The sequence below is a fragment of the Tauraco erythrolophus genome, chromosome 6, assembly GCF_009769465.1.
Source record: "Tauraco erythrolophus isolate bTauEry1 chromosome 6, bTauEry1.pri, whole genome shotgun sequence".
Classification (NCBI taxonomy): domain Eukaryota; kingdom Metazoa; phylum Chordata; class Aves; order Musophagiformes; family Musophagidae; genus Tauraco; species Tauraco erythrolophus.
The window spans coordinates 35,434,275-35,446,167 of record NC_141470.1 but is presented as its reverse complement, the minus strand read 5'-3'; the positions used below and the strand labels follow the sequence as shown (position 1 = coordinate 35,446,167).

At 42.2% G+C, this 11,893-nt stretch overlaps 1 protein-coding gene across 1 annotated transcript; it reads left to right on the top strand.

The window, feature by feature from the left end:
* The first annotated feature begins 997 nt into the window (after positions 1 to 997).
* On the top strand, positions 998 to 11,891 carry VTI1B (vesicle transport through interaction with t-SNAREs 1B). The gene is made up of 6 exons (XM_086613131.1): positions 998 to 1,112; positions 5,436 to 5,494; positions 6,688 to 6,879; positions 8,249 to 8,422; positions 10,285 to 10,346; positions 11,410 to 11,891. Exons 1-6 carry the CDS (start codon positions 998 to 1,000, stop codon positions 11,504 to 11,506), a joined length of 699 nt encoding a protein of 232 aa, XP_086469257.1. The 3' UTR covers positions 11,507 to 11,891.
* Positions 11,892 to 11,893: the final 2 nt, after the last annotated feature.

The window sequence follows — 11,893 nt, the reverse complement described above, 5'->3', positions numbered from 1 at the left end:
GTTATCCTTCATTATCTTAAAGGATACGAAGTCTAGTACATTTTTGCATCAATACATGTTTTTCCAGGATGTTCCTCTTTTAAGGACGACTTGACATTTCAAGAAGATCATCCTGGTTTCAAACATTATGTACATATTTGCTTTATCAAAGTACGCGCAAACAGGCTATTGTGTACACACCAGCAGGCTGCTAATTAAGCCTTAGCAGATTCAAGCAAATCTTAGTTTAAACCCGCAACTTTTCCATGGCTCGACAACAGGAACAATCTGAAACTGCCGTTTTAACTGCAGTTTCTAATTAATAAGCTGAGAAATATCTGAAGAGAAAGCCCAGCGGCTGTCTGGAAAGCCATTCAGAATACATTTTCATCACCTCACAGCGAAGTTTATGACGTTAACCCTAGCAAAACGTACGAAATGATGTATACGTATACATAAGCAGGCGTTGAGGGCTGGGAGAAAGGCGGTGGCGGGTTCGGCGGCGCTCACTCTAACCTTTACCGGAGAGCATGAGCAATAACAGGCCCCCTTGCACCCCTGCCTCCTCGGAGCGTTGCGCCGTGTTGGCTCCGGCGGTGGCGGCCGAGCGCCCCGCGCGGTGCGGCCGTGACGGGCACGGCACCGCTGCCTCCCCAGCGAGACTACAACTCCCAGCAGGCAGTGCGCCGCGCCGCACCACCACACCCCCCCCATACCCCCCCCGCCTTCCCGCGGCTGCCGGGGTCAGCGCCCGACGGGCCTACGCGCCGGCGACCGGTGTCTTCGACAGCGCTGTCGCAACGCGCGTGGCGGCTCGGGCCCGCGGGGAGCGGGCTGCGGCGGGCGGCGCGGCGATCGGGCGGCGCTCCGGGCGCCCGGCCGCGCGGGGGAAGGCCGACGCCGCCGCCGATGGCGGAAGTGCCTCACGAGGGAGCGGCGCTGCGTCGCGTAGCCGCGAGGGCCGAGGCGGGCGGCAGCGGTAGCCGTCGCCGAGCGTGGCAGGAGGCGGCTGTCTGCCATGGCGGGCCGCGGCTCCGGGTCCTCAGAGCACCTGGAGCGGCTCCACGAGATCTTCCGGGGGTTGCACGGAGACCTGCGGGGCGTCCCCGAGCGGCTGCGGGGCAGCGCGGCCGGTGAGGCGGGTGCGGGCGGCGGCCGTCCCTTGTTACCTGAGGGAGGGCGTAGCGGCCGCGGGACGGTGCGCGGGGAGGGGGCTGGGCTTTACCGGGAGCGGGGGCTCGAAGGCCCGCCCCCGCCGCGGCCGGTCACCAGCGACGGGGAGAGAGACGGCCGCGGCGGGGCCTGGCGGGGCCTGCCCTCCCTCTCTCCCGCCCGCCCGGGGGCAGCCAGCCCTCCGGTTGGGGCTCCCCCGCGGGCGGCGTCTCGGGTAGCTGGGGCTCGCTGTGGGGCCGTTGTGGGGAGTTTGGGCTGTTTCTCCATAAATAAAGCGTATTTTATAGCCGGGAGGTCAGGGTCGCTTTGAAGAAAGCCCGTGCGTGGGGAAGGAGTTTGCCAAGGCAACTGCGGGAATTTAGCGCATCGCTTTGGGTGGTGCTTCCGTGGAGGGGGCGGGTGGCTTTGCTCGGTCAGGCTTTCTCTCTGGCTTATTTTTCAGTTGCTGCTGTATTCTGGTAGCTTTGCTTTTGAGTGTGAGACCTGGTCATGCAGAGCCCCGAATATGGAAGTAGTGAGGCAGGTGTGACACTTCACTCCTCTTGCCTGGCAGGTTTCAACCCTGTAGCCAAGCGGTGCTGTGCTGGGCTTTCAGCTTCAGTCTCTTCTCTGAGGAGAGGTTGTTGTCTGGATGTTATTTCGTGCTGTTTCTAGGTGAACTGCCTGAACTGCATTGCTTTGGGTTCTTTTCTTTTTCGGGGGGGTTATTGTTGGACTTTTGCTTAAAATCTTATCGGCAGAATTAAAAGCAGTTTTTAGTATTACAACTGTCCACAACTGTTTGTAGACTTACTGGAGAAGATTTGCCTTTTAAATGTGTTAAAAGTTTGGTTTGTGCACTACCTACCCACAGACTAGAAAAAACTATCAAGCTACACAAAGTTACATTAGAAGCAAAACCTGATTTAATGGGTATTCTTTACACCGTACCAGTGAGTAAAACACTCTGACAGAACACTTCTCTGTAGGACTTGGTATTGTGCTTCTAATTCAGTTCTTAACACTTGACAGTATTCTGAGAACCGGAAAGGGAAGGGCTCTGACAAAGAGAATTTTACCAATGTCACCCAATCTCTAGTTCTTTCCTAGGGGAAACATGATACACAGTTACTGTCAGCTTGGGTTTTGTACCACAGGAATGGATAGGGGCTATGAGCCACATTCTGCGATAGTCTTATCAGTTCTAGGAGAATGACCAATTTTATGTGTTTTAAGTGTAAAATCATAAAAATGATTTGTTCAGAATATACCAGTCTATGCTAGATAACACAGGCTATGAAAAGTTTTAACATTCCATTTCTTACCTGGCTTTCTGTTTGATAATGAGTTAATGAATTTAATTAAACTCAGGGTTGCAGTCCTTGACATCAGCGTTTCCAGAAAGTTTGTACAAGAAAGGTGTTCAAACCTGCAAATGATGACTTTGAAAGCTGACTAAATTTGACTAGCAGTCAACAAGAATAAAAAGGATAAAAGAAGAAATACCTTTTCTTGTAGGAAATCTTTATTTCCTTGTAGAAAGGAGAGTGGTCAGTTTCTTGGTGAAGTAAAGCTTCGTCAGCTCTCTATGGAACTGGGATAGTCTTGAGCCACGAATTCTGAGGAACGGGCTTAAATGGAGTATTTACAGGCGTCAATTTTTGTAGTGCTTGTAGATTATTTTTCAACAGATTAAAAATAATTACAAACTGATTTTTCAGACATGCTATGAGATTTTAACATGACTGTTCTATTATTTAAATTTGTTGCTGCAAAAATCCTGGTAATATATTTGGAAAGTATTTCTAAGAGAGTTTGAGATAAGTCAGGAATTTGTCTATCTGGTGGGAGGTGTTCCAGTCTCCTAATGTGCTTTGTTTGCTTCTTGTATCTTTATTTTTTGAGTTATCTGATCCTGAAAACTTCAGGAGGTGATAAAAGCTACCTTGCATACTCTTTTAAGATGATTGGCATACTCCCAAACTCAAGGGAAGACAGAGTCTGTAGTCCTTGGGACATCTTCAAGGGGCAGAGATTTGGAAATGCTGTTTCACTCTATATAAACCAGGTAAAAAATTCCAAGCTCTAGAAACAATTTTTTTTCCTTCTAAATTTCTAAGAAGGCATTTTAAACAGCCTGGATCAGTTTCAAGTATAGATACTTTCCTTTAAATTAATTCGGTTAGCTGTACTTTTCAAATGACTCTGTTTCTAACTGATTGGAAGTAAATCAGTTAAATGCTGATGAGTGTGATGTTACTGTGGCTTGGGTACTTTGTACTTTTATGGCATTAAAAAAACCTCTTTCAATGTACTTTGAGTCACCGTTTAATCTGGAGTGATCTGAATTAAACTGCTCGATATATTCTGTCATTTCTGTTAGGCCAGATCCGCCATAGTGCTTTCGAGCCACATTGCCTGATTTCTTGTTGGCATGTAGGCAAGAAAGTCTCCAGCCATTGCTACTTGGCTTTTGGAAACTCCCATTTCTTTGGCTGCTCAAGTTTGTAAGTGCAGTGTCTTCTTAATCCGCCTGGGGGACACAAAGAAGGTAAAATACGGCTTTTTTGGTGCTGCACCGGGTTTCAATGAGTTTGAGACTGCAGTTGTTCTAAGGGGGCGCTACTTAAAGCAAATAAGTGGAATGGCCTGTGTGAAACAGAACATTGACTTCTGAAGGCTGTTTTCCTGCAGTTTGTGTCTGTGATTTCACTCACAACCCAGCTACACAAGTAACTGCATCAGCACAAATGTACGTGGTGGCAAATCAGAGAAGTTGAGGAGAGTGTATTTAGGAACCTCTTAAGTCAGCATTTCCTCCTTAATAAACTGGGATGTGAAACTATTTCCTGTTGCCAGCTAGTGTGTAATGTATTAACAGTTGTAATGTAGCTTAGTCTGTAATAATTCTGTGTGACACTAGAGAGTGTAGCTTCTTGTTAGAGGATGGTTTTTAATTCCGTCTTAAGTTCTCTACAGTTCAAATTCTGGGGCTTGATATGAATTTGAACGGAAAAGGAAAGCCTACGGCTTAGGCATGTTGTGTATATGAAAGGAGCTACATAAAAGTGTTTTGATTGCTTCAGACTTTTTTCCTATTCTCTATTGAGAGCTTAGTGGTTTGAAAACTGCTTCTTTTGCAGAGGGCCATATTTACAAAAAGGTATTATCAAGTCGTTTTTTCACTGCAACAATGTTTTCCTAATGTTGTCTTCATTTTGTCTTTAAGTTTAATCAAATTAGAGAAGTTTTACCAAGATAACTGTCTGTATTTTTTGCTAGCCGAAATTTTATTTAAGACTGAATTGTTCTCTCCTGAGAGAGGTGAACTAGGCTAGTGCATTTTTATCAGACTTCTGAGAGAATTTGGTTTCATTCGCAGTACTGTACAAGAGTCCTCTGGTAGTCGTCGTCAGTGCTTTTGCAAAAGCTTACGAAACGTAAGTTTTTGCTCCACTGAGATAAGGAGAGTTTCAGAATTGTGCTTTCATTGATCATGGATAGTAGAGACGTATGATAGCTTTTTAATACATGTCTTAAGGTGTTTTTTTTAAGGTAGAATAACAACAGTGAAGCCCATTCTTTGACCTCCAAAGCCCTGGATACAAAGATCTTAGCAGATGACTGTTTCAGACAACTAAAATGTATAGTTTTGTTGACTGATTCAAACAACTGATGTCGTTCCAGAAGAGGGAAGCATTTGGGCATTAATCTGTGAACCCAAGGTGATATCTTGATGCCATCTTTAATCTCTGAGTACTCTAGGATGCTTATCCCGTTTACCTAGTTACTTTATGACCACGAGAATGCAGAGTGCCTTATCTGCTGGGAACTTCAGGGCTTACTTAGAAATGTAGATTGACTTGGTGTTCTGTTCAAACCCAAATTATAGTTTCAGCCTTCAGTAATCTTGCCAAATGTGTCCAAAAAATAAGAAATATTTATGAGCTGTTTACCAACATGTCCTCTTTGTTATTCTTTCATGTTAAATGTTTTTCAACACGCAATTCTGTCCGTGGAAATGGGAGGATAATAGGTCAAAAAAATAGTTCAGGTTTGAAAAATTACTTCTTTTGTCTACCGGAGGTAGTGGCCAGCTTTTGGAAGGGTGGCTTCTGCTCTCTCCCCCCACCCCCTTCTGAAAAGTTGTCGTAAGAACAGGGTGTTCCTGTTTGAGGTAAATTTTGACCTGGTGTCTCGGTAATCAGCCATCTGTGGCAGCTTCCTTGTCTAGAATGGATTGAGCTGGAGTTCTGTTGTAATTTCTCTATAGTTTATCTGACATACTACTTTTTCTTTCACAGAGGAGAAGAAAAAACTAGTTCGAGAATTTGATGAGAAACAACGTGAAGCAAATGAAACGGTAAACACAAGTCTAGGCTTCTGGCCTTTCTGACTGGTTGAAATATTGATGCCTTTAAAAAGACAATAGTTCTAAATTTTACTTTCTTAATGGATCTTATTCTGGCAGGCAGATGTTGTATTTTTTTTATGTTCGATTAATTGATCTGATAGATGTGTCTATCAAGACTTGTATGGATCTATATACATGTACAGATATAGACAAATATTCTTACATGCTTTTTTTTTGTTTGAGTGCTTGCTACAGATATCACCTTCCCTTTGTTGAACAAAAGACAGTGATAGAGGTGCAGTTAAATTTGCTAGAGATTGTAGGGAGGGCATGTAGAGAATCTGCTTGTTGGTTTTGTTTATTTTTTTCCCCTTCTGTCTTTTTTCATGTTCATCTTAGCCCATCTGATCTATAATAGTCCGATTGTTAAATACCTTGAGTATTTGAAACCTCTATTGTATAGGCTTCCTAGACAGCGGGTGACATGGAACAACTCAAAAAAAAACCCCATGTGACTTGTCTTTTTAAGCAAGACATTATGGATTAAGCTTTCTTTTCACATCAATGTGCTATTTGTTTGTTAGGATGTTTTTGAGTTGCAGCCAAACATGATGCTTTATTCCTCTAACTTACTGGGTTTTATTGACTTGCGTAGGTGATGTATGAGATGTAGAGCTCATATGGGTGGACAGCTTTAAGCACTGTGAATTTGTAACAACTGTCAATAAAACTCACCCACTCAAAATCTCAGGGTTTACAAATCCTAACTCCAGTTGCCAGGCCCAGATGTTCAGAGCGTGAATTTAGCGGCATGCCTACCTGTGCAGTAGATCTCTGTTGCATAGATGGTGATACCCATCCTAGAAATGCTTAAACTATCTGAAAGTGAGAATTGCAGGTTTTGAAGTTAGAGAGTGATGTGATGTTTCAGAAAAAAATCAAGCATTTAAGCTTGGCAATTAATTTTTTTTTTTTCTTGAGGCATTGTGTATCTGAAAATCCATGTGGGCTGAACAGCATTAGGCAGAATGGTGTACTCGATACTAGATGAAGTATAGGGGTATAGGGTTTGGGGTTGATGTCCCTCACTGAATCACACAAAAACATGTGAATCCCTTCATCCTGTGGTGAGTTTTGATTATAGCTGCTGATAAGAATAGATTTGCTGCTTTAAAAAATAAACACATATTCTTTCTTAAAAGCTGCGGGAAATGGAGGAAGAACTGAAGTATGCTCCTCTGCCTTTCCGCAACCAAATGATGAGCAAAATCCGTGCCTATAGAAGAGACCTCTCCATGTTCCAGAGAGAGATGAGAAGCACAGATTTGGGACTGGGCCCTGGAAGTCAAAGCGATATAAAATATGGAATCTTCTCCACAGAAAATGAACAGAGTGTGAGTATTATATCTAAATTTTATTTAACACTGCTGTGATTGTTTAAAATTCATATTCTAGATGTATTGTTTACAGTGTTTCTACTTTAATCCACTGAGCTTGTGTGCTTGTGCGCTTGTGCAACTCTCTGTATAGCTCTCTGCATGTAACGTGACTATCTCGGGGAGAAGAAAGAGCATCTGGAACTCAAAGGACAGTTGTTCTAAAACAAAGATAATCAAAGTATAATCAAGTATAATCAAAATGGAACTCCTTGAATGCCATGGGGTCAGTAACTTACATTGTCAGTAACAACATTCTGTACTGAAATGCTTTATTTAATCATTCCTCTACAGCTCTGAAAACACAGAAGTGATGCTACTGACTGAGAAGAAAGGTTAACTGATCTAGTTTTAGTCTCCGAAACTAGCAAAGTGTGTGAATCACCCACTCAATCAAATCTCAGTGTAAACTGAGTGTACAAACAATCTCAGTGTAAATTATTTCGGGAAAACATAAGTAGTCATCCTCTAGCACTTTGTTCACTGTGGATGTGCTGCTACAGTGCAAGAAATACACCAATTTCTTTGTTTACCAGATATGCTTAGGTATGTCTGAGCTGTGAGACTGAATCTGCTTGTTATCTTCAAAGTGCTGTCATCTGTACAGAAAGTTCATGGAGGTGGGATTTTTGGTTTTCTGCCTTAGATAAGGAAGGTTTGAGGGAGGCTTCCTTAGTATCTCGTTCTGCGGTAGCTTAGTAAATTTTTGCATTTGATTCCTCTCGATTGGTTTCTCTAAAACCTGAGAGCAGGATGGTAGATTAGACTTCCTGAAGCTTAAGAAAATACTTTATTTTGAGCTACCTCTTGACCCCAAGGTCAGCAAACATTTGTTATCCTCTAGCCAAGGCTGCTGGCATGAAGAGGGGATCTTTGTTACTTAGCAGTCCATCTGTTAGCGGTTTGTTCCTAATCCTTTTGATGGTAAAAGCTTAACATCTCCCTGGCAACCAACTGCAAAGTCACAAATAAGACTGAATTTAGATACAAATAGAAGGAGAAGTTACAGTCTGGAAAACAAAGATACTATTTTCATGTAAATTTTCTTTGATGGAAAAGTAAATTGTTGCAAAGACCTATTTTTGTAACTGGTTTAACTCTTTAGCTGTGTGTCCTTCTTTTTCAAGGTTTAACCAGATTTGGCCATAATCTTACAATGTGGACAAGAACTCTTTCAAAATTAACTGGGTGACATCAGTTAACATAAGAAGCATGTACATCTCATGCAAATGGATGGCCTATGGAGTCATGTCCTAACTTTTTAATATGTGAGAAGCCTAATACCTCCGTCTTCGTGCTTAACAGTTAAGCATACATTATTTTTCAGACCAATCTGCAGTCACAGAGGGTGCTGCTTCTCCAGGGAACCGACAGCCTGAACCGAGCCAGTCAGAGCATTGAGCGCTCGCACCGAATTGCTGCTGAAACAGATCAGATTGGCACTGATATAATTGAAGAACTTGGGGAGCAGCGGGAGCAATTGGAACGCACCAAGAGCAGAGTAAGCAGAGAAACAACCTGATGTTGGCTTAGTGGGAACTGTATGCCAGTAATTACTCTTGGAGACCTCCCTAGACCTGGTAACCCAATTGATGTTTCCACAGACCAAATCCAGGCTGCCATGTTTCTATGCTATGCTCATAAAAGGAAAATAGTTACTGTGGAAGGGCCCAAAGCACGATGTCCAAATGTCTGCTGCTGTGTTGGATATTAGACCTGCTAAAAAAAAAAAAAAAGCATTACTAAAAAAATTACAGATTTAAAAAAGTGTTAAGGAGTTGCCAACCACTAGATTAATAGTAAAGGTTTAGATTTGGAGGGCACTTAGCAAGTTCTTCTAATGAAATGAAATTTAATAGAAGCTTAATTACTTAATTACTAAGCTTCCAATATTGATAAGTTAGCTAAGGAGGGAGAAAGTGGTGTCAGACAAGATTCGAGTTCCTCATCCTTGGGTCAAGAAGCTCTGCTTCTGCTGTGGAAGCTTGAAAAAGTACTTTGTTTTGTTTAAACACATACGCAAAGCTGAAAATTTGATTTTTGAAGTAAGAAACTGATGGGATTTTCTGTGTGTCCAAGGGATGCCGAGTGTAAAGCTTTTAGGTGAGTGACTTGCAGGGGGACGCCAAGTTTGGCAAGTAACACTCTCAGCCAAAACATAAAGCATAGCCCTTTTCTTGGGAGTTCTCTCTACTCACTGCAACAAAGCCTCTAATTTTTTCACTTAAGTAGTTTTTCCATTTCAGTCAGAATTTGATTTGTACTGCTCCCAAATTTGGGTTGGAGAGCAGGAAAGGAAATGCGATCTTCAGATTTATAGGTATGGTTTTTTTTCTGTTCTTTTTCTAATATTACAGTCTTTCAAGCATGTCTATCCACAGCTTGTTCCTGAAACTGACTTTTATTGTGAGCCTTTTAGGCATTGTAGTGCTGAATTGTATTAACCACACATTCCAACTAGAAGCAGGCTTTCTTCTTGCGTGGTCTTTCATAGCAAAGACTGGAAATCCAGTATGCTTTGAATGGACTTGGTAGTTTTCTTCCCAGCTTGGTCCAGTCCATCTCAGTGCAAAGTAACGTACCTACAGGGCCAGTCTTGTAGTTGAGGGCAAGAACTCAAACTACAGAGGAATTGTGCAAGCAGATGTCTGTGGCAGTAAGTGACCTGGCTTACCTTTCACTTCACGGGAAGGTTTGGAACTGGAATAGCGAAATCTTACCTGGAGACTTCCAGTGGCCGTACGTCACGAATCCTGACTCTGTGAGACAACAGCTTTTTTTACTTGTCTGTAACCTCACTTAATTATGTGCTTCTTAATAGCTGACTGAGAAATACTTGACAGTTCATTTCTGAGCATTGCAAAGCTGAAATGGATTATCGATTACCAGTTCAGAGCTGATATCCACTGGGTCACTTAGACCTGTCAGTGCAACATGGTTCGTTCTTTGCTAGAAATTGAACAGTATTTCAAACAGACCCAGATAGCCACTGGGGGGAACACATCAGTATCATTTTCTTCCGGTGTCAACAAGTAGAGTAATTAAATTAATGAAAGGAGCTAATACCAGCTTTCTGAGATATTTGTAGGTTAACTAAAAAAGCAGAAAGTGATCCCAAATTGCATATCTTTGTACATATCTAAGGGAAAGCATCCATGAAAGTCTTACTTCCTCCTTAGAAAGGAGACAATGCTTTCAGCTTGTATTGTGTGTAGAAACAATGTTGTCTCTGAATTTTCAGAATGTATGGTTAGCCTTGGTCCCATTATTACTTGCAGCATTTCAACACCAGCTACTTCCAGGTGCATCTTTAGAGTTGCTGTATACTTGTTCAACTGACACATAACTTTTGTTTCATCTTAGTTGGTGAATACAAGTGAGAACTTGAGCAAGAGTCGCAAGATTCTACGTTCTATGTCCAGGAGGTGAGTAGAGTAACTGACCTAGAGCAGCACTCGGCAGATGGCTTTGTTGCTTGCTGGTTTCAGGCAAAAAAATAAGTAATAGCTTGTCAGCTGGAACTGCAGGGAGGTTTTAGGGAATGTGTAAACAATGTGTGCCCATGTGCAGATGCTAATGTGTGTTTTCTCATCTCTGGTAGTTACTTAATGGAGTACAGGTAGTTGAACACTACTGAATTTGTGCTGCTTGTTTCAGATAATACGGGGGTCCTTAACCGCATGATAAATTGTGGTGAGGACACGAGCAAGTTACAGTGAATTGCTAGTAGTAGCTTTGATGCAGCTCCGTGTTACTGAGGTTGGAAAAAGCTGTGACATGAATCACTGCAGCATTAGTTAGATGGCTGATGACACAGACAAATCTCTTTAGCCTATAGTAGTGCCCTAGAGTAGGTGGATGAGAAACTCAGCGTGACCACATGCTATTTTGATGACTAAAGCTTTGGCTGCTTAAGTGTATTTACAGTTTCTTAACTACATGGTTTAATTATCCTTGTAAACCAGTTCATGGAGTTTATTTCCAGTAGGTACTTCTGGCCTAACACCCTTTCCTTTATACCCCCATTGCTAAAGAAAGTTATGATACTGTATAATATTCAATAGTAAAAGCACATTATTATCTTCAGATTTTATAGTTCTACTTCAACTACATAGTCCTGAGTGAAAGCACTGCAATGTGGGTTTTAGCACAGGAGGTTCAGCTGGTCTTTTCCTCATTGCTTGGTTGAAGGAGTAGGCACATATAGAACAGCATGATCTGCCTTAAGTGGGGCAGGGCAAGAGGAACAGAACTGCTACTATTGAAGTAGAAGACTTAAGCAGGATTCTCAGGAAAATGTGAGTAGGGAACTACTGAGTTTGTTCCCTCCTGCTTGTTAAGAGCTATTTGAATAGCACTTTGTGGTCTAGCTGAAACAGGCAGTACACTTACTGAAGGTAAGAAGGTGATCAGATTATCTAGAATCTGCTTTCATAAACAAGAGAAAAAAGTTATCTTGGATTTTTTTTTTTTATTTTTTAACTCTAGAGTAACCACTAATAAGTTGTTGCTGTCAATTATCATCATCCTGGAACTGGCCATCCTAGGAGGTGTGGTCTACTACAAGTTCTTTCGCAGCAGATGAATCTTCATGACCGAGATGAGTTTTTCCACTGTTGAGGAACCTGATGGGCTGTCTGTTCCCTTTGACTGACGGAGGATTGAACTGTCTCATGAGACAGCGTGTGCAGCTGAAACTGTACAGACACTAGAAAGACAGAGAATAGGAGTAAAAGGAAAATGCAGAGACAGACTTGAACTACTGGTAAGACTAATAAGAAGGTAATAATATTTTATTGTCTCAATTTGTAAATACTTAACTAAATGAATAAATGCTGGTATGTAATAAAGTAGCCACCGATCAGTGGAAAAGCTAGTTTATTTAAAAATTGAGAAGGTAACAGTGTTTGCCAAGTGTTGACTGCTCAAGTGCCTCAGCAGAGCTCTGTAATGTCCAATGTACCCAACACTT

Coding starts and splice junctions, on each gene's coding strand:
- VTI1B (XM_086613131.1), top strand. CDS start 998: ATGGCGGGCCGCGGCTCCGGGTCCTCAGAGCACCTGGAGCGGCTCCAC. Junction 8,423..10,284: donor TGGAACGCACCAAGAGCAGA/GTAAGCAGAGAA, acceptor GTTTCATCTTAG/TTGGTGAATACAAGTGAGAA. Junction 10,347..11,409: donor CTACGTTCTATGTCCAGGAG/GTGAGTAGAGTA, acceptor TTTTAACTCTAG/AGTAACCACTAATAAGTTGT.